Genomic DNA, 23588 nt, shown 5'->3' with positions numbered 1-23588 from the left:
ACTCCTGCCAAAGAATAGACCCAGGCAGATAAAACAGAAACCACAGGGAGACAAGACAGATGTGAGAATGCATACATTTTAATACATCATACTGAAGTGCAGACTCACAGTGGTGCACTCTGGCTAAAAAGAATATAAATATTTCCAGCCAGACATGACTGCTACATGGCCAGTACAACTTCTGATCCTCAGTGACAGAGGTAATTTCCACTGACAAGGGGAACCTCTATCACCAAGGTGGGAGTGAAGTAGAATGAAAGGACAATGGACAAATCATTCAGTCTCAGCTGAGATGGGGTGGGGTTAAAAAATTAACAGTATAAAAATGTTCACTTCAAAAATTCTTACCTCCTTCTGAATAAATAATACTTCTTTACTGAGAAGCGAGCAAATCGTTCCAGCAGTGTGGCATTTCTCTTTTTTTGTATCTCTTCAATTTTCTTCTGCCTATGAAGAAAGGCCCTGACAACTGGGTCTGTTAAATTCACATCATCAATACTCCCAGTTACAAGTGGCTGCAGTTCAGGAGGAAGGGGTTCAGTTTCTGTATGGGGTTCAAATACAAGTACACAACTAAGTACACCAAGCAGACAAAAATGGTATCCTAACAAAGAGATTAAAGCCAACAGCAGTGAACTTATCACTTTGCATCACTGAATTCAAAATACTGAATTTTTACCAGTTCAGACAAGGAAGTAATTAAGAGGAATGCAAAGAATAAGACGAAGTTTACTTTGAAGTTTCTACATAGGATTCCTTAAAAGGGTGGCATATGACAGACTGAGATGTTGGAGGAGGATACTTGAACTCTTAGTATAAGCATTTCTGGGCAAAATAAAATAGGTAAATACAGATATACATACATAAATAATTTCTGGATAAAAACAAAAATAAAGTCCCAAAATCAAAGACAGATTTTAAATATTGCTGTTATAAATTAGAAAGTTGCTAGAACAGGTTGTGCATTAGAATGCATTTTCTGAAACTTGTGAAATCTGTTACTATTTAGTGAGTTCAATCCTCAAGGATTTGCTAGAAAAACACAAATGTTATTAGGTAACCAAAAATATGGTGCAAAATCTTGACGTTCTGTGAAGTTTTCGACAGTTGAGAAGTATGCTCACAAACATGTGGCTACTCACTGTACAACTTGGTCTTCGACAAGGCACTCTGCAATGAGTATGAATCCTGGGCACTTCCATCCTTCAACCCCTCACAGCTCTTTAGAAATCTCAAGTCTCCACATCTGGGATGCATGCCCCCATTTGGTCTTCTATGCACAGCACCCCTAGAATCACAACTACGAAGAATTGGCACCCCACTTGTCTTTCCCTTCCCAAATCAAACTAGGATCCACTTCCAAGAAAACACAGGCTTAGCCTAAGACTCTAGTCCAACCCAGATACAACAGTCAGAATTGACTACCTTAAGAAAACAGAAAGCCTAGAAAGCCTTCTAGAAGACTGACATGGTTAACTATTTTCTTCAGTGGGAATCCTGCAGTATTAATACTGGAATAAAATCCTGAGAAGAAATAACTCTCAACCCAAAAACACAAAGAAGCCAAACAGTTTTCACAAGTAAGCAAAAAAACAGAAATTGAAGTTAAAATGCTCTAAAGATTCTCTTTCCAAATGGTACTCTCCTCTTGTAATGGAGGCTGAAAGTGTAGTAGTTAGTGAAATGTACACACCAATGACCAACTGACTGCACTTTAGATATCTGACATGGGCCTATACTTAAGGCAAACACAATCAGCAAGAGGGGAGGAGGCGGGAAATGGCTGTGGAAAAGTTTGTCCTTATAACACATAAGAGTCCATGATACGGGCATGGCTGCCACAAATTTATTTAACAAGATTTTTACAAATGAGTACTACTAAGCATTCTTACAAGATCTCAAAGGTAGGCATACTTCAAAAACAACTCAACACTAAGTTTCCTGCTACCCAGGTAAACCAGCTGAACTTTTATTGAATTTGAGTTGCAGCAAAAAAGCAAGATGATGATTAAGAGATGAAGCCCGTGGCTGCCTGCACAAATATCATCTCTGAAACTCTCTAGCCGATGTAATGGCTACCAAAAGGCTGTCTTGAACATAGAGGATTAGAGTCATTGGCCAACGTGATAATGAAATTGCCGCCAGTTGTACTTTAAACACCGCCACACTGCTGCCGGTAGACTTTCCTAGTGGACGGTTTTTCTGCAACCCACCCGAGAGGCTCTGTCGTTTGAGGGAGAGGCAAAAGAGGCAAATTGCGGAGAAGTTCCCCGTTCCTCGAATATCGTTCCGCTACTTGAAAATTGAGAGAGCAGCGCATGGGACCTAGAGCCCTCAGGACCAACTCGGCACTAAAGAACCTGAGTAGAACCCTGATCCGATCTGGTCTGGGATGGGCTGGATGGCTTTTTTCTTTAGCAGAGGAGAACCCAGCGGTCTGATGTTATGGACCCCATGCCGCTAGGTGCCCCTGGAGGTCAAGGTTTGAAACGTTTTTGCCAAAGGGGCAGAACCATCAAACTCCAATGGGCGGGTCGGACGGTGGGCTGAGGATCGGTGTCCGGTTCTTCCACGCCTGGTGGTACTTCCAGGTCCACCAGGGTCCAGGGAGGGACACCCAAGAGAGCGACATCCTCTGGGGGCTGTCAGAGGACTCGCAAGCAGCAACCTGTTCGGATCCGATGCACTCGAGGGCAGGATCCGAGTACAAAAAAAGTACTATCGGCGCGACCCACCCCCCCGGCAGGCGCTCGCTCCAGCTGCTCCCGAGCGGGGTAGCGGGTCGGAGAGAGACTGAGCACCGAGCCGGGAGCCGGAGGAGAGCTCAGCGCTGGCGCGGGGAAACAGAGGGTCTCCGCCCGCCGCTTCCCTCTCCTCCAACCAGAGCGGGAGGTTACAGGCACACACACACACACTACGCTAACAGGGAGGGTAAATATATCAAAGAAACCTAAACTTCTTTCAAAAACCCCAAAAAAACTATTTTCAGATATCTAGTTCTAACACACATATTAAGCAGAAATGAATGGCTGGATAGCAACTATAATGCCAACAATAAGGACCATGTTCTGGACCACTTCCAAACTAGGATTCATAATGATTAAAACAGGAATCATTTACTTTCAGGAAGCTGCTGAATCTAAGTTTGGATCTGCCAGTTCTTAAAAATGCCATCAATGTGAGCTGGAAAACAGCCTGTAACTTAAAACATTCATAATAGGATTTGCACAGATTTTTGTGAAACAGCACTTCTGTTTTCACTTCCCAATTAAGCAGTAATGTTGACCTGTTAGTCCCAGGTCAAACTGTATGCATACTAAATGTTCTACCAAAATCTGTAGCTTTGTGCATACTCTAGTTTTACATGTTTGCCAATCAGCTGAAATTTTCAGCTGTCTGTTTGGGTTCATGGATGAAAAAGGATGAGACCACCAGCTGACCCACCTAGTAAACCAAAACAAAATATAACATATGGCTACCAAGAGTCTGCTGTATGCTACAACCGTAGTACAATATTACGTTTAATGTAATTAAATGACAAACTGCAGTAAAAGCAAACACATATATCTGATGCCAAACATCAGACAGGTGCACCACAGCTTATTTGACAAGTCAGAAATACATGCATTGTTCATAGGAGGTTACTAGGCTAGTGGCCATACAGCCTTTACAGGCCTAGCCATGTTAATCCCAAGTACCCCCTTTGTTCTTGGGGAAAGGGGAAAAGGGAAAATTGTCAGACAACAGTAGCTGCAAACCAGCAAGTTCCAGATCCACAAGAAAAGCAGTACTGCATAAAGTCAGTATGAAATGCTATACTACATGAAGAATAAATAAATGTGAATAGAACAACATTTGGAAAGTGATGAGCTTCCAACCCAGTCCGATGCAGAGAAAATAAAAAATAAAATTATAAAATTATACCAAACATGTCCCGGATCATATCAGGTTCAAGCTGCACACACAGAAGTTAAATACAGCCATGTGCAGGACAGCCTTAATCAAAGAAAAGCTGTAACTGATGTGCTAACGGTTTCCAGACCAAGCAATGTTTGTGAAAACAAAACAGCTGTACAATATGCAAGGGAATACATTCTTATTATTTAATAATGTATCTACAAGGGAGGTGGGAAAAGAAAGCCAAAAACAGACAAGTTATAGTCAAACTACTGAACAGCCAAAAAGGTTCCAAACACGCGAGATGTATTTTAATACCAAATACCTAATGGCGTTAATGTTGAATTGGGGAGTAAAACAGCAGTTCTGCAAATAAGTCAAGGAGCCACAGGATAAAATAGTTGCCCAGACACTGGAAAGACAACAGCATAATAATCATCCACTTCAGAAAGCCAGACAAATATATATGGTGAGTACATACCTGTTATTTTGACTTTGCAGGCCTTCTGCAGTGGACACTTGTTCAGAAGAATCCAAAGCAGTGAAATTTAAAGCTTTCAGAAAGCCAGAGTCAGGAGACAATCAAAAGCAAAGCTTGTAAGGCTAAATCCTCTAATGTTAACGTGCCAAAGGATACTTGACTCTAGTTATGATCCAAGCAATAATGCTTGACGAAGGTAGGAGCCGTGACCAATCATTTGTGAAACAGCTGCTTGCAATGAAGATGTTTTAGAAGTAGGCATTGGAAGCAGCCACATCAGAATTTTCCAATGAGCAACTTGTAAATGATGGACAAAACTTGATGCAGCTGGTCCCTTACTTTGACCAGGTTTGTCTGGCATCTACCAGTCCCTCTCATAATTAAGCAAAGTCAAATAACTGTTCATCCCTCCTAAATTCATGTACAGCATTAAAAAAATCATGAGCTGGTGATGCACAGCTAGGTTGTAAAGGGACTGCTCTCCTTTGGTTCCACCCTTCTCCAAGAAAAAAAACAAGAAGGTGACCAAGTTGGTTGAAGTCAAGTTCTACCACCACTTAAGAGAGAAAACAGGTTAGACTAAAAGGCTCCTGTGAAGCCTCACTACTGGTCCAGCAATCAAGGAGCCTTAATCCTCACCGCTGGCAACAGTGAGACACATACACTGGGAGGGTGACAGGTACACACTATTTCCAGATGCAGCTGTCTGCATCAAGTGCAATTTCCCTCAAGAGCACACAGAGACCAGAGACAGTCCGGAGCTGGTTTCACCTCTGGCACACTCTCTGTCCAACCAGTGTTCCATTACCAAGCCCATGAGTTCCCTGAGCCTTGTCCTGAGATTTAGGACATATGCCACAACAGACTCCTTCTGGGATTCTCACACACCCTCCTACTCATCACAAATCAAATCTACAGATCCTCTCACCCTATGCCAATACAGCTACTCAATGGGTGAAAAACCTGTGGATTCCCCTGTGGCTCCTGTTTGTAAGCAAACAGATGGAGCAAATATTTGTGCCACTCCCTTTAAACTGGTCTGCAAATGCCCATAGCATAGACTGCAGTGTAGAGTTTAATCTCTCCACAAGACACATTAGTCTGGGGGTGGTAAGGGGTGGTCTTTACGTGCTTCACTCCACAGTGTTTCCACAGACAAGCCTGCAGGTCTGACATGAAATTGGCAGCTCTGTCAGTATTTCTTTTGGGAAACCTACCCTGCTGAAAATCTCTAACAAAGCATTTGCCACATTTTCTGCCTCAATGGAGGACAGAGCCACCACCCCAGACTATCTGGTAGTATAAGCTACTACCACTAGGTTATACTTCTTCCTTGTGGAACTTGAGGTACTCAGAGGCCCCACAATATCCATAGCTACCCTCCGAAATGGCTGCTCAATCACAGACAAAGGCATAAAAGGAGCTTTGACCTTATCTCCTGCCTTGCCTACCTTTTGGCACTGCTCACCGGTTCTGCAATACCCTGTTACATCCCTGGAAATCCCAGGCAAATAAAAGTTCTGCAAAATATGTCTCTTTGTACACTTTATATGACCTGCAAAGGAAATATTATGGGCTATGGCTAGACGTGCCAGATGGTAGGCTCTGGGCACTACCAACTGCTGTATTCTCTCACCCTCTAACCCTCCCTCAGGGGTCCACACACTGTACAGTAACCTTTTGTCCCAGTACACAGATTCCCCCTTTCCATGACAATCAGGTGCCTCACTAGCTACCTCCCTCAGAACTTGTAATGTACAGTCTGAAAGCTGAGTGTCTCAACTCTCTCCTTGTAACCCTTCTCAGCTCCCCTTCCACAGGAAGTCTGGTATTCTCTGACAGTGGTGCCTCACTATCAGCCTGGGTATTACTACTCACCTCTGTCCTTGCAGTCACTCTGTCTAAGGAACATGAGTACCCACCAGCAGTTGTGGCTCACCTTCAGTCTCACTGCTACACGGTAGCACCCTCCCTGAAGTAGTCACCTTACCAGTCCTGGTTTCAAGTGTGTTGTCTGTCTGGGTCCCTCCCAGACTACCAGACGCATGCTTGTCTCCAAGCCTGACAGCATGCAACTGCATGCACACAAGGTACTGCATTATCAAAAATCATTCCCTATCAGGACATCTGCAGGGATATCCTCAAACTCCCCTACTTGCTTGCCTCCTTTTCCACTCTCCCAGTCAAGGTGAACCCTAGCCAAAAGGTATTTGGAATGGGGTCCCTCCTAAAGCTCTGACTGGAGTAGACTGCTCAAGCAAGTAGTGCTCCTGTTTAACCATTGCAGGCTTCACAATGCTTAAGGTCAGAGGCTGTGCCTCTTAGCAGTAGCCTGTTTCCCATCTACTAAGATAAAATATACCCTATTGTAGTAGTTTGGTACCCTTATCTCCATGCAACTTAATGCTGGCATTTTGTCATTCCCACTTATTGGCTCTCCCACCTTTTGTTCCCCACTTTGTCTCTGTGGACATCTATATGCTACATGGTCCCACTGGTTGCATTTAAAACATTTAACCCTCGAAACTGGCAGTGTACCTGAACAAGTGGCTTCCCCTGCTACTGGCGGGTTCCGTTAGGGTGGTTTAGGCTGCTCACCATGGGTTCCCTTAGACCCATGAGCAGCACTGGGTATCCCCCTTTCCTGTACAGTGATGCCCTGCTTGCTAGGTATAGGTCTCCTTTTTTTACCAGCTCATCTGTGGTATTGCACTGCCCGCCCATCTGCCAACCAGATTCATATGTCCTCAGGCAAAGTACCAAGGGCTTGCTCCCTCACCAAAAGGTCTGCCAGCCCTTCTAAAGCGGTAACCTGACACCCACTCACCCATCTATGAAAATAAGTGCTTAACTCAGCAATATATTCACACATCTGCCTTTTGTCTATGCTCATGAAACTTTTTCCTATAAGTTTCTGGTGTTAACTTAAAACACTCTAATAATTTCTAACTGTATTATAATTTAAGCAATCAGTATCGGACAATTTAGAAAGCAGTTTCAGCTTTACCATAGAGTAAGGGGGTCAGGAACCGTACCCAAAGTCCTTGGTCAACATTATACTGTTTATATAACCTTTCAAACTAATGAATGAAACTATCAAAATTACCACCCTCTGTAAATTGTGGAAGAAATTTACTGACCTTTGTTGCTTCTGGATTTTATTTACTCCCTTCCCCATTACCTCCATGACCCTGGCAAAGAATCAGCATCTCCTTTTCATGTTGCCTCTGCCTCTCATTTTCCTCAGCTTCTAGATGTTTCAGTCTCTCAGCTGATTCTATTTCCAAATGTTTGGCCTCCAGTTCAAGTCTCTAACTCCAGACGGATTTTTAGGTCCTCTGTGGAAAGGTTGAACTGTCATTTTCTGACAGCCGTACATCCCCAAGGCCAGTCTGGTTGTCCTCCTGGTTGCTGATTTGTGATGCAGCTGTGACTAAGGCTGCAATCATTTCTGCTTTAGTCTGGTTGATATGCACCAGTCCTTTGGCCTGGCACATCTCAGCCAACTGGCTCCTTGTCAGCTTGCCTGCTCTCCCTGAATAACTAAGCTAACAAAAAATAAATAAAACTATTGTGGTGTGAAACTCTGAATGTTCACTGTGTGGCTGATCGTGAGTACAAACACCTTCTTCACTGACAACTGTTTACAGGATACAGGAGTTAATATATCCACACCTCTGAATCCCAATATGTGTTGTGGTGATCCCACTACTGCCAGCCAATAAATGTGATGCCTCACCACTGGCCCAGTTATCAAGGAGCCTCAATCCTCACCACTGGCAACAGTGGGGGATGTACACTGGAAGGATGACAGGTACTCATACAGTATTTCCAGAAGCAGGCCTCTGCATCAAGTGAATTTCCCTTAAGAGCACACAGAGGCCAAAGACAGTCCAGGGTTGGCTTCTCCCTCTTTCTCCAGATCCCTAATAAGACTCCCCCACTGGCACAGCTACAGAATTGAGATTGTGGCTAAGCCAAGATGACCTCCAGCACCTTCTCTGTCCAACCAGTGCTTCGTGTCCTGGCCCAAGTAGCTGACACACACTGAGGTTTCATTCACACACACACACATACACACGCACACACACACACACACATACACACGCACACACGCACACACACACAAAAGGCTGGCACAAGTTTACTAGCTATGCCCCCTTCTGCCCAAACTATACAGTAGTTATTACTGCCACCAGCCAACTCCATCAGCTACTTTAAGACCCTTAACAAAGGGTGTACAATCTTACTGTGTAATGTTACCGTTAATACAAATGGCAGTTTCACCAAGAGCAAGGTGGTTAGGAGTGGCCTACACAGTGTCACCAAATAAATCTGAAAGTGCTCTCAGAACTCATATACGTCTCTCAAAGATCAGCGACAATGAAAAGTTTAAATATATTTAATAAATAATAAAAGAAGGAAAAATACTCAGTACATATTTACAGTGATATCAGAGTTCAAAATCACAGGAAATATTTAAAACATTGCAGGACAGTCTCAAAGAAAAATCTGTAAGCTAAGCTTTGCTATTTCCCTGACTATATCTAAGAGAAATACTATAACCTGGTACACTTGCTTAATTAGAGCAGCAAGGCAGATGTGTGGTGAATGGATCTTGTCAGGTCCAAGATGATACAGAATGCTCTCCCTCTCTGAGTTCTTAAATTAAAATCTCAAATATTACTGCTGGGATAGCTAGTAAAATTGCATCATTTCTTGTCATCTGACTCTATTCCCAGGTAAAACCCCCACTGCAGAAAGCTAGCAGTATTTAGCATCTATCTGTAAAACACATATACAAGGGATTTTCCTCTAATCTTCGCAGATCCTGGAAGTCATAAAACAATAAAACACTTTCAAAACAATACAGAAAACTTCTCAGCACAGACATTTTTGTCTGTTGCTGAACTGAAACTGAAAGATAACATATTTTTTATGGCCCACCCATAAAGTAATTTAATTTCAGCTATTTTTCTGAAGTTTTACAAGTTAACCTTCTGTATTCCAGTTCCCCTGTTAAAATATATACATTTAAACAGTTACAATGGTATATGCACACTTCTGTTCTATTCCAGTAGGGTACACTGTGGATACATTTTAAGCACTTTGCAAAAACATTTTCAACACACACTTCTGTACCAGCAGTTTGATATACACCAGACATACTTGTGTTACAAATGTATTAGAACTGCATCTTACATGAATCACGTTGATATTCACAAATGACATATAATTATTTACAAAATTCCAGATACCTGGGCTGGCAGTATCTCCTCTTGTTACATTTGTATAGAAATCCTGCTAATATTCACAAATGACAATTATTTACGAATTCCAGCTAGCTGTGCTGGCAGTACCCCCTTTGTCACAGCTCCTTATCCTTGTGAAACAGTAAATATGACTCCAGGTAAATGAGAACCTGAAGCTCCAAGATTCTGCAAACAGAAATAATGGCCACCAAAGAAAGAGTCTAAGAGGCAAAGTTCAGAGTCTTGGAATCATAGGTAAGAGGAATGGACAAGATTACTAATCACAGAGTTCAGCTACAGGAAGATAAAGATTTCTTCAAAACATTGTGAAGATGCAAAACTACTTTAAAGATGGGTCATAATTCAACCTTTCATTAGGTCATGATGGCCAGATATGCCAGAGACAAGCATCTTGAATATGGAATAACAAAGAGGTAAAGTCACACAACTGTCTGAGATACAGGAATATCACCATAAAATTGAATGAGTGAGAAGGTATAGGTACATCTACACCCATAGAACGGATTTCCATTTAGCAGAATAAGTCTGCCACATGAAGGGTTCCTGGCAGCTTCTATCACCTCAAATTCCAAATAGGAGATTCAGCTGCAGCTGAGATTGAAATGAGTACACTGGACCTGATGTGGGGCTGGTCCTCATCCCTATACTAGGAAATTCTATGACTTTAAATTAGTTCCCTATAGTGGCATATCACACCTTTCTCAGCCATAAAGGGGCAACATGGATGAGTCTTGGTCTTACACAGATTTTTTTTTTGATTAGGCATGGAATCTCAGAGAAGAAATAATATGCTGGAATCTTTTCTGCCATAAATAGAATACAAATCCAGCATTAGCACCTCCCATCCTGATGAACCAAGCAAAACAAAGGAGGCTGTGCTCCCTTGAGTGGTAAAGGGATCAATCTCTGAAGTGCCTCACTTCAAGAAATCTCTGACGGTCAAGATTCCAAAATCCTCAACTCCACGAAAGAGGCAACTTACACATTTACTTCCCCTGGAAATAATGCGGCTAGGCATGCAAGTTCCTCTGCACAAGGTACAAGTACATATCAACCACTTTGTTTATGCACCACATAATTTACAGCTATATGACCACAGCAGGAGTCTGCAGTTTTGGTTCTTTGAAGCCACCTACACGTAGGGGGGGGGGCATTTTTCCTGAGCCACGGAGAAGCAGATTTGGACTCTGCAATATATTAATAAAGCAACCCTCGTCAAATCATCAAGACCTATAAAGGAGGCTGCTCCAGGAAGGAAAGGCCCACGCTGTGAAGGGTAGGGACAAACCACCATTCCAAAGTCTGGCAAAAAAAGAACTGACATTAGAAGTTCCACAAATAAGTGGTGACACTGCAGTCATGAATACCTCACCATGCCTTGGGAAAAGTACAGTTTTGTACCTACCATAAATGTAGATGTTCGAGTGCTAATACAGCTGCAGTCATAACAGATGGGTTTCTCCTGCCGTCAGGCGGGTCCTCGGTCGGCCGAATTCCAAAGTCTAGGTCCAGCGTCGGTCGTAGTCGCTTCTTCCCTGACGTCAGTGCAACAGGGGTATAAAGGAACCAGCCGACGCCATTTTCTTCAGTTTTGCTTGCCCCAGATGTCAGGTGTCCCCAGAAGGAAGGCAAAACAAATTTATGTAGTAAAGCAAATGCAATATAATCAAAAAACAGTAGTTGCAAGCAAATACACCATAAAAGAATACCCCAATGAGGTTGTATGAGGAGGCGTTAGCCATAAGGCCTGTCCCAAGAGGGGAAGGAGGGAGGGAAACCTGGACTGCAGCTGTATTAGCACTCGAACATCTACATTCATGGTAGGTACAAAACTGTACTATGTTAATCGTGCATACAGCTGCAGTCATAACAGATTGGTAGATTCCCAAAGCTAATAAAGGGGTGGTAGGCACCAAGTTGAACTAGGTGGAGCCAGGATGCCCTGCAAGACTGCAGTGGCAAAGCCCGCTCTAGTTTTGGAGTATAATGGTAGGTGATAGTGCTTGGAGAAAGTATGTACAGAACTCCAAGTGGCTGCTTCCAAAATATCTTTGGTAGGAACCCCCCTGAGGAAAGCAGCAGAGGTAGCTGTGGCCCTTGTGGAGTGAGATCCGATGCCTGTAGGTACAGTTTTACCATGGAGAGTAAGAAAAACGTATGCAGTGGGCTATCCATTTTGAAATTGTCTGTTTGGAAATAGGCTTCCCTTGAGCACCTGTAGCATAGGACACAAAGAGTTGCTCTGATTTTCTGAAGGCTTTGTTCTGTCCAAATAATAACGGAGCTGTCTATGAATGTCCACGGAACGTAGTAGCCGCTCCCCTTTGTTTTGTGGATTAGGGTAAAACGTAGGTAAGTGGATAGCCTGATTCAAGGCTACCCTGGATACTACCTTTGGCATAAATGAAGGATTGGTTCATAAGGAAACTCTGTCCTGATGGAAAATGATGAAAGGCTGCACAGCCATGAGGGCTTGTAGTTCTGAAACCCTGCGTGCTGAGGTGATAGCTAGAAGGAAGGCTGTTTTCCATGACAAATATTGCAGATCTGTTGAAGCAGCTGGCTCAAAAGGAGGCAGGGTTAGTTTTCTAGAATTAAATTGAGGTCCCAAGCCAGTACTGGTTGCTTCCTTGGGGTTTTATATTCTTAGCCCCTCTGAGGAACTGTCTTAAGAGAGGGTGAGAGAATAAAGGAGGATCAGTGTTGTACTCTGCAGAAATGGCTGAGGCATGGACTTTGATGGAGGAGAACGAAAGTCCACTGCTTAGCAGCTCGGCTAGGTACTGTAGTATTTGAGGTAAATTCAGTATTCCAGGATTCTGACCCTTTTTCTGATTCCAGACACAAAACCGTTTCCATTTTGCGGAGTAGGCTTTTCTAGTAGAAGGCCTTCAGGCCTCCAAAATGACATCCTGCACCTCCTTGGAGAGTAGGGTCTGCTGTGAATTTAAGGAATTCTCCATGCGGCTAGATTGAGTGTTTTCAGCTGACTGTGAAGAGTTTTGAAGTTGTGCTGAGTCAGAACAGGAGGCATTAGAGGCAGGATCCATGGTGGGGAATGCGTCAGGCTCCTCAGGAGTGGGTACCAGTGTTGTCTTGGCCAGTCTGGAGCAATGAGAATCATCTTTGGTCTGTCTGCTCTGGCTTTTAATAGAACTTTAGCCAGCAGTGGAAGAGGTGGAAAGGCATAAACCATCATTGTTGTCCAACTGAAAGAGAGTGCGTCCACTTTCCAGGCCTGTGGATGAAAGGTCCTTGAGCAGAATTTTGTCAATTGGTAATTTCTGTGGGTGGCAAAGAGATCTATGTATGGCCTTCCCCATGCTTGAATTATCATTGTAAAAACTTGAGGATGCAACTTCCATTCGTGTGGATCTGTCATATTTCTGCTCAGGTTGTCTGCCAGTGTGTTTTCCTTCCCTGGCAGGAATTGTGCTTGAAGTTGGATTTGCAATTCCAGAGCCGTGTTCCAAAGGGACATGGCTAGTCTGCACAGGGGATATGAATGAGTTCCTCCCTGTTTGTTTATGTACCACATCACTATGGTGTTGTCTGTTCTTATCAATAGCTGCCCTGGATGCAGTAGGTCTTTGAAAGCCATAATAGCATTTATTACTGCTAGCATTTCCTTTTGATTGATGTGTAGGTGCTTTTCTTTTTGTGACCATTTGCCCTGAATGCACCGATCTGTCATGTGCACCCCCCAGGCGTAGTCAGAGGCATCTGTTGTGATGACTTGATTTGCTTGAGGCTTGCAGAATGGGAGACCTATGTTTCTTTGGCATGCTTGAGCCCACCACAGAAATTCCTTTTGAAGACATGGAATCAGTGGTATGACTGTTTCCAAACTGTGGCTGTGTTGAGACCATAAGTTTTTTAGGTACCATTGAAGTTTCCTCATATGCAGCTTTGCACATGGGATTAGCAGGATGCAAGATGCCATGAATCCCAGAGCCTGCAGTATTTTCCTTGCAGTCAGCCTGGTGAAGGTTGCCAGTTTTCTGAAGTATTGAGTTAATTGCCCTTGTTTCTCTGGCGTGAGGTAGGCCATCTAGGTGTTTGTATCCAAGCTGGCACCCAGGAAAATTATTGTTTGAGAGGGTATTAGTCTTGACTTCTTTTTGTTGACTGTGTATCCCAGAGATTTCAACAACATTATTACAAACGCCAGGTGTTTCAGAACAGTGTGTTTGCTGTCTGCTTGGATCAGGCAGTCGTCCAGATATGGGTATATTTGTATCCCTTGAAGTCTGCAGAAGGCAATTACTAATGCCAGGCATTTCGTGAACACTCTGGGCGCAGTAGATAAGCCAAAGGGCAATGCAGAGAATTGATAATGGGATAAACCTGCAAGAAATCTGAGGTATCTTCTGCAATCTTGTCTGATTGGGACATGCAGGTATGCCTCCTTGAGGTCCAATGTCACCAGCCAAGACTCCTTGCCCAGCATGGGAAGAAGCTGCTGTAATGTGAGCATCTTGAACTTTGGTACGAGTAAATATGTGTTTAGGATGGATAGGTCCAAAATAGGTCTCCAATCTTTGCCCTTCCTTGGTACCAGGAATAGTCTGGAATAAAAACCTTGACCCTGTTCTTGTGCAGGTACCTCTTGAATAGCTTTCATGTCCATGAGATCTGAAATTTGTTTGTGCCTCTGCCCTTTGTGTGGCAGGTTTGGCATGCCTCTCATTTTTGGAAGGGTGTGAAAGTGGAATCTGTAGCCTCTGTCTACAATGTCCAGGATCCATTTGTCTTTGTGACAATATGCCAATTTTGAAAATAATGCCAGTTTTCCACCTAAAGGTGCTGCCATTTGAGCCTTGCTTGGCATGCAAAGGGGAAAGTCATTGGGTCTGCTTTCTGAATGGCTGTGAACTATCCTCACCCCCTCTTGGTGTAGGTGTTTGCCATTGTCTGCCTCTAAATGATCCTTGAGATTGCCCTCTACCTCTCGGGCGCCTGTATCTACCTCTTTGAGGTCTGTCTGTGGCTGGAAAGGACCAGTTTTTTGAAGGCCAATTTCTACTGAAACGTGGTTGTTGTACCTGTAGAAAATCTTTCACTGTTTGCATTGATTTTGCCTTTTCCTCCATTTTCTTTAATACCTCCTCAGCTTTAACACCAAACAATACATCTTTTTGAAGAGGTGCATCTAGTAATTTAGCTTTGACATGATCTGGTAAGGTTTGCTCTTTGAGCCAAGCATGTCTACGTATGACTGATCCTGTAACAGCAGCTCTACAAGAGGCTTCTAAAGCATCAAAACCACATTGCAAGGTATGTTTACCCACTTGCTCTGCACTGTGCAACAAATCCTGCAACTCCTTCAAGTCTGGTTGTTCAGGTTGTGACATTTTGCTTTTCAACTGAGATAACAAAAACTGTTGATACTTTAACATATGGAACTGACAGTTTAATGCCCTCATGGTTAAAGTGGCCGAGGTGTATACCTTTTTCCCCACCTTTCTAAAGCTCTGGAATCTCTCTCTGAAGGTAATGGATTTTTGGCAGTGGAGGCCTTAATTCCCTTGGGACCCTGTGAAATAGTTTCTGGGTCAGCCGCATGGCTTTTGTATAGGAATTGGCGTGAATCTGGCACCCGGTAATACCGGTCAGGCTTGACTGGAGCTGGAGGTAAAGAATCTGGGTTAAGGCTGGCCTCTGAATACACATCATCTAATATGTCTAAGACAGGAGGTATAGCCAGAGGCCTGTGCTGAGGGAGCAAGAGGAAATCCCTGAGCCTTTTCTTGGAGTCTGAGTACTCTTGGCCTTCCCAGTGGAAGTGTTCCCTCAAGGTATGCAAGGTTTCCCCAAAAGAGTAATCCTCAGGGGGGGAGACAGAGGAATGGACTCCTCTGCATCAGAATCTTGAAAGGGAGTAAGAATGTTCCTGGTCCTCAGAATGCTCTGAAGTAATGGAGGCCTGGTCCGAGGAAAGGTATTCTTCCTCCACTCTGGGCCTTTTGTCCGGGGGGGGGGGTTGAGAACCCCTGATAAGAGTAATCAAATCCTTAGCCATTTTGAGCATCTGCTTTTTAGGCATGGGGCCTTGAGAGAGGGGCCCTCTGGAGCTTGTCTTTTAGAATGCATGGCTGCTTTAGATTTAGTGTAAGCCTTAATGGAAAAAGATGAAGGCCTGAAGACACCTTGAGAGGTGGCAGGCCTGTCTGAACTCTGAGTTTCCCCACCAAGAGTGACTTTGGTATCTGTAGTCGGGGTGTGGGCCGAAGAGCCTGCGACCTCGGGCACAGAAGACACTGCTAATGAAGTGTCATCGGTAGTCAGGGGCTGCGTAGGCGCCTCGCTGAGAACCAGAGCACATGTAGTCAGCTTTAGCGTGGTGTCGGTAGAAGTAGCAGACCTCGTATGTCGGTCCTTATCTTTACGTCGTTTACTCAAAATTGGAGTCCTGAGTATCCGACGACATGCTGTAATTAAACTTTTTGCCAAAATAGTGTTGGGCGAACTCCGCCCGACGCTTAATAGTGCGTCTGTTGAATGTAGCACAAAAACGACAGGCCGAGATGTCGTGGTCTGGGCCTAAGCAAGGTACACAGAGGGAATGGAAATTCTTATGCGGTATTTGCTTCCCACATGAAATGCAATTATTAACTTTGTCTGACATCGGTCTGAGGCAAGAAAAGTTTCCCCAACGGGGTACTTAGCTTTCTAGAAGTCTTTGGTTGAAAAATATTCGTAATATCAGGAGCTGGCCGACCGGCACTTGCGAACTGCTTCTGCTTCGGGCACCGCACGGCAAGAAAGACTGAAGAAAATGGTGTCAGCTGGTTCCTTTATACCCCTGTCGCACTGACGTCAGGGAAGAAGCGACGACAACCGACGCCGGACCTAGACTTTGGAATTCGGCCGACCGAGGACCCGCCTGATGGCAGGAGAACCCATCTGTTATGACTGCAGCTGTATGCACGATGAACATCAAAAATTCTCAGGCAATACAAACCAAACTGTAAATTATTGTTGCCCAGAAGACAGGAAAAGCACGGCACCTTTGCAGACTCTTCATAAAGGATGTCACTGACATCACCATATGAACCCTTTCTGCTGGACTGATATACATCACATGTCCAAATGTGGCCTAATAAAGGTAATCTTCTGTATGCAATTCAAAGAAAATTAATTCACTCAAGTCCCCCAACTCCTGGTTAGAAACTGTGGGAGGAATAGAAGCAATGATGCAACAAGGCCAACACCTTAACAAGCTCTATACATAGGATAGGACAAAACAGCATACTGTACTGAAAGTGACAGCCATTTAAAGAGAGCTGTAGGACCCTCCTGATTGGATACAGATGGAATCCACCACTGCCTAGAAACGCACAATCCAAGTATCTAATGCAGGCATGATATCATCAACCAGACAGTCACGATACAGAACTTATATACATGTATATATGGGTTACCTTTACATTATCGAATATTCAAATGTTAGACAGTCATACGGTCGAATCCATATCCTTGAACATTCAAATGTTTGACAATGTAAAGTTAAACATGTATAGCGTGAGGGCAATCCCCCTGCACCCCCCACATCCCCCCTTACTTAAATATACCAACTCCAAGATCGCACTACATTGCAGCAAGGGGAAATATTTCCATTCCGCACTGTGTGGATATCTCCATTCAATCATTTGCCATTACCGCAATGAAGTGCGATCTTGGAGTTGGTATATTTCGGTAACAGGGGTGCGGTGGGTGCAAGGGGCTGGTTATACACACACTATTTTCTTTTCTTTCTCCCGTGTTTTACCTTTACATTGTTGAACATTTGAGTGTTCAATTATATGGTCTCTGCCATATCATTGTCGAACATTTGAACGTTTGATAATGTAAGGGTAAAGTACAGTTGTGTACACTTACCATAAATGTAGATGTTCGAGTGTATTCACTGTTGCAGTCATTACAATTGGGTTATCCTGCTGGCAGGCTACCCTCAAGTCGGCCTGAATTCCAAAGTCTAGGTCCAGCGTCAGTTGCTGTCGCCTCTTCCCTGACGTCAGTGCGCCAGGGGTATAAAAGGTGCAGCAGACACCATTTTTCTTGCCGCAGATGTCAGGTGCCCCCACAAGGGTAGGCCAAAAATATGTCAATAAAACATGCATGCACCAAAGTATATATTTTGCCTTCATCTACAAGCAAATACACCACATAGGTTGTATAGAATAGAGAAGTACAGATAAGTTCCATCAAAGAAATGGGGGATGGCGGGTGGGTAACCTGGACTGCAACAGTGAATACACTCGAACATCTACATTTATGGTAAGTGTACACAACTGTACTATGTTCTTTGTGTTTCACTGTTGCAGTCATTACAATTGGGTTGAATCCCAAAGCTAAGGTTGGGAGGCTGGAGCTAAATAGCATTAGGGGCAGCTATTAGGCTCTGCAGAACTGCAGTGGCAAAGCCTGCCCTGGATTTAGAGTAGAGTGGTAAGTGATGGTGCTTTGTGAAGGTGTGCACTGAACTCCAAGTAGCAGCCTCTAAAATGTCGTTGGTTGGTACTCCTCTGAGGAAGGCTGCTGAAGTGGCTGCTGCTCTGGTTGAATGTGGCCTAATGCCCTTAGGTACTGGCTTGCCATGTTGTAAACAGCAGAAACAAATGCAGTGACCTATCCACTTTGAAATAGTCTGCTTTGAGATGGACTTTCCTTATGATCCTGCAGCGTATGCCACTAGTAATTGTTTTGCCTTTCTGAAAGCTTTGGTTCTGTTCAAATAGAAGCGTAGCTGTCTGTGTATGTCCTAAGAATGCAGAATTCTCTCCCCCTTATTCTTTGGGTATGGATAAAAAGTAGGCAGATGAATAGTTTGGTCCACACTGGACACTACCTTAGGCATAAATGTCAGGTTTGTCCTCAGAGAAACCCTGTCTGGATAAAAAAATGATAAAAGGTTCCACAGCCATGAGTGCCTGTAGCTCTGAGACTCGTTTTGCAGAAGTTATTGCTAGGAGTACAGCTATTTTCCAATCAGCTGCAGCGGCTGGCTCGAAAGGAGGCAGGGTGAGTTTTTCCAAGACATAATTGAGGTCCCATGCAGGTATTGGTGGTCTCCTTGGAGGCCTTAAATTTTTGGCCCCTCTGAGGTAATGCCTTAACAAAGGATGAGAAAAGATTGGTGGCTCTGTATTGTAATGAGCCGAAATGGCAGAGGCATGAATTTTTATAGATGAAAAAGATAGGCCTTTGTCCAGCATCTCAGTCAAGTATTGCAAAATCTGAGGAATGTTTGGTACAGCTGTGTCAATTCCTTGTGCCTGGTTCCAAGCACAGAATCTCTTCCATTTTCCAGCATAGGATTTTCTAGTACTAGGCCTCCTGGCCTCCAAAATGACATCCATCACCGCTTTAGTGAGGCACGTTTTTTGTATGACTACATTATCCACCATGCTACCAGATTTAAGGTCTTGAGTTGGCTGCGCAGGATCTGATTGTTTTGCTGGGACAGTAGATGAGGCACTTGAGGTAAGGTCCAGGCTGGGCATTGAGACAAGTTTCCTTAGGATTGGATACCAGTACTGGCGTGGCAAGTCTGGGGCAATCAGTATCATTTTTGGCTTCTCCTGTCTGACCTTTAGGAGTACCTTGGGGAGGAGAGGCAGTGGAGGAAAAGCATATACTGTTAAGTTTTTCCAGCTGAAGGATAGGGCATCCACTTTCCATGCTTGTCTGTTATAAATTCTTGTGCAGAATCTCTTTAGTTGGCAGTTGTGAGGCGAGGCAAATAGATCTATGTCCAGGCATCCCCATTTCCTTGTTATCATGCTGAAGCCTTGTGGATCCAATTTCCACTCGTGGGGATCCATGAGGTTTCTGCTTAGTTAGTCTGCCAGAGTATTTATCTTTCCTGGCAGGAATTGTGCCTGCAGATGTACTTGGTAAGTCAATGCTGTATCCCACAAAGTCATGGCTAGTTTGCAAAGGGGTAGGAATGAGTGCCTCCCTGCTTGTTTATGTACCACATGACCGTGGTATTGTCTGTCTTTATCGGTAGTTGGCCCGGATGAAGTAGGTCCTTGAAGGCTGTCAGGGCATTTTGAACAGCTAGCATCGCTTTTTGATTGATATGTAGATGCATTTGGTTTGTGGACCATGTGCCTTGAATACATCTTCCTGCCATGTGAGCTCCCCAGGCGTAATCCGATGCATCCGTTGTTAATGTCTGTGTGGCTGGGGGTAGAGTGAATGGCTGTCCCTTGTTCTGGCGACAGGCCTTTTGCCCACCATCGAAACTCCTGTTGCAAGCAGGGAATGACAGTAACTATTGTTTCCAGGCTGTGGCAATGTTGAGTCCAAACACTTTTTAGGTACCACTGAAGTTTCCTCATATGCAGTCTTGCATATGGAATTAGTAGAATGCAGGATGCCATGAAACCCAAAGCCTGCAGAATTTTTCTTGCAGATAACTGGGCCGTTGTTGCCAACAGTTTGAAATAGGTAGTCAGTTGTCTTCGTTTGTCTGGCGTGAGATAAGCCATCTAGGCAGTTGTATTTACGCTTGCACCCAAGAATATCTCTTAAGAGGGTACTAGTTTTGATTTCTGTTCATTGACTGTGTACCCTAGACATGGTAGTAATTTCTTTACAAACGCCAGATGCTGTAGTAGAATGTCTTTGTTCTCTGCTTGAATGGGGCAGTCCAAGTAAGGACATATTTGTATTCCACTGTCTGCAGTATGCAATTACTGGTGCCAGGCACTTTGTGAAGACCCTGGGTGCAGTAGATAAGCCAAAGGCAGTGCAGAGAATTAGTAGTGCATTGAGCCAGCTTTGAATCTGAGGTATGTTCTGCATGTTTGTCTGATTGGGACATGCAGGTATGCCTCTTTTAGATCTAAAGTCACAAGCCAAGCCTTCTTGCCCAACATGGGCAGAAGCTGCTGTAGAGTCAACATTTTGAATTTTGGAATATCCAGATATGTGTTTAGAATAGATAGGTCCAGTATTGGTCTCCAGGCTTTGTCCTTTCTGGGTACCAAGAACAGTCTTGAATAGAATCCCTGTCCCTGCTCTTGCTCTGGTACTTGTTGAATGGCCATCATGTCCATGAGGGCTGAAACTTGCTTTTGTGCCTCTGCCCATTGACTGCGTGGCAGGTCTGGCATACAGTTTGGCCTTGGCAGGGTGTGAAAGTGGAACCTGTAGCCTTGTGATACTATATTTAGAACCCATTTGTCCTGGGTGATCATGTGCCAATTTTGTGAAAAAAGTGCTAGTTTTCCCCCCAAAGGGGCTGCCAAAAGTTAAGTGCTTGGTGCTGGAAGGGGGAAGTCAATGAGATTGTTTCCTGTATGGCTGTGATTTTTCCCCTCCACTCTTGGAGGTAGAAGCACCCCATTGTTTAGGCCTGTATGAGCCTCGGAGCTGTAATCTGCCTCTGTCGAGTCTGTATCTGCCTCTTTGTGGCCTATCGGACACTGGAAAGGGCCAATTCTTTGTAGGCCAATTCCTGCTAAATCTGGGAGGCTGTACCTGCAAGAAATCCTTGACTGTTTGCATAGATTTAGCTTTGTCCTCCATTTTCTTTAACACCAAACAAAGTATCATGCTGTAATGGAGCATCTAATAGTTTTGCTTTAACATGATCAGGCAGATTCTGTTCTTTTAACCAAGCATGCCTCCTAATGACAGAACCTGTAACAGCAGCCCTGCAAGAGGCCTCTAGAGAATCAAAACCACATTGCAAAGTATGCTTTCCAACTTGTTCATCTGCATGCAATATATCCTGCATTTCTTTGTTGTCTGCACATTCTGAATTTGTTGACATTTTCTGTTTAAGCAATGACATAAGATATTGCTGATATTTAAGCATATGAAATTGGCAATTTAAGGCTCTTACAGCCAAGGTAGCAGAAGTATAAATCTTTTTACCCCATCTGTCTAGGGCCCTAGAATCCCTATCAGAGGGGAAAGGGTTTTTTTCAGTAGAAGCCTTGACCCCTTTGGGACCCTGAGAGATAGTTTCTGGGTCAGCAGCAGGGTTTTTATAAAGAAATTTATGTGAATCCGGAACCCTATAGTATCTGTCTGGCTTAACAGGAGCTGGATGTAAAGAGTCTGGAGATAGACTGGACTGAAAATACATCTACAATATCTAAAACAGGTGGGATAGTAAGGGGCCTGTGCTGAGGCAATAAAAGGAAGTCTCTGAGCCTTTTCTTGGATTCTGAGTAATCTTGGCTCTCCCAGTGGAAATGCTCCCTCATAGTATGCAGCGTCTCCCCAAAAGAATAATCCTCAGGAGGAGAGGCTGAAGGGATAGATTGTTCAGCATCAGAATCCTCATAGGGAGGAAGGGAATATTCCTGTTCACAGGAGGAAGAGGAAATGGAAACCTGGTCTGAAGATTCATATTCTAACTCTTGCCTAGGCCTCTTATCAGGAGGGGGATGGGAACGTCTGATCAAGTAATAAGGTCTTCGGCCATTTTAAGCACCTGTTATTTAGGCATGGAGGCCTGACCAGGAGAATGCTGTACTTGTTTCTTTGTCTTTAGAGCTGCATTAGTCTTTGCCTTTGAAGCTGAAGTAGGTTTTACATACAACTGTGTAGGCTTGAAAACACCCTCAGAAGCTGATGCCTGCTCAGTGGCTCCGGACCCATCTGAGGGAATAGTTTCCGAGTGTCCAATACTTTGAGTTTCCAGAGGCCTTGTCGGCTCCACATGGGAGTCAGAAGTGGCCTGTGGCTCTGAGGTAGCAGGCGTCAGGGGCTGCAAAAGCGCCTCACTGAGAACTGGCGACAGGCCTAGTAGAAGCCTTGTCGTCGGTTTTGGATCTCAGATGCCTGTCCTTTTCTTTTTCTTTGCACTTTTTATAAACTCCGGTAGTCGACTGTTCCAATGGCATTATATAACTAAATCTTCTGCCAAAGTAATGGAATGCAAAACCGTACCGACGCTTTATAGTGCGTTGGTTAAATTTAGCACAAAACTGACAACTAGCAACGTTATGGTCAGGGCCTAGGCAAGGAATACAGTAAAAATGAAAATCCTTATGAGGTATTTGCTTCCCACAAGAAATACAATTAACTTTTTCTGACATCGGTCTGGAGCAAGAAGAAAGTTTCCCCAACGGGGTACTTAGCTTTAATGAAGACTTTGGATCTGAAATTCGAATTTGAAAAACTCAGGAGTCGGCCGACCGGCACTTGCAAACTGCTTTTGCTTCGGGCACCGTGTGGCAAGAAAGACTGAAGACAATGGCATTGGCTGGATCTTTTATACCCCTGGCGCACTGATGTCAGGGAAGAGGCGACAGCAACTGACGCCGGACCTAGACTTCGGAATTCAGGCCCACTGAGGGTAGCCTGCCAGCAGGATAACCCAATTGTAATGACTGCAACAGTGAAACACGAAGAACATCCAGTAATATATATATATATATATATATATATATATATATATATATATATATATATATATATATATATATATATACATATACACACACACATATATATATATATATATATATATATATATATATATATATATATATATATATATATACATACATACACACACACACACACACACATATATACATACACACACACACACACACACACACACGTATGTAGACAGAATTATAGATAGATAACTATCTATATATCTACAAACACACATGCATGCACACACACACATATGCACACATGCACGCGATGTACTTGAAGTTCCTGTGGGCCAAGGCGAGATAGAGGCCTCCCAACCCATTTGGAACCAACACATGGTATGGCAGAACCCAATGTTGCTAAGAATAATAGTCTACACAGTCCCCTTGAAAGGGGGTCTAGGCCTGTCCCAAAAACTCTAAAAAGACAGCTTGGCACTTCAATGGTACAATTTCTGTGTAGAGGTACCCAAAGCTTGTTGACTACTCTGAAATGCCAAGGTAGGGGAATCAGAACTAACGCTT

The 23588-nt window shown here is 43.8% G+C and overlaps 1 protein-coding gene across 1 annotated transcript in view; it reads right to left on the bottom strand.

Annotated features, from left to right (window-relative positions):
- The window catches only part of GGCX (gamma-glutamyl carboxylase), a 425060-nt gene that overhangs the window by 9310 nt on the left and 392162 nt on the right, over window positions 1-23588 (bottom strand). Inside the window, exon 12 of the mRNA XM_044084295.1 lies at window positions 349-544. Coding sequence (XP_043940230.1) covers window positions 349-544 — 196 coding nt within the window. The remainder of the gene's footprint in view (window positions 1-348; window positions 545-23588) is intronic.

This window comes from Protopterus annectens, chromosome 9.part0 (assembly GCF_019279795.1).
Source record: "Protopterus annectens isolate FY-2018-M chromosome 9.part0, PAN1.0, whole genome shotgun sequence".
NCBI classification, from domain to species: domain Eukaryota; kingdom Metazoa; phylum Chordata; order Ceratodontiformes; family Protopteridae; genus Protopterus; species Protopterus annectens.
The sequence above is the reverse complement of the archived record's forward strand: the minus strand, read 5'-3'. Positions and strand labels throughout refer to the sequence as shown.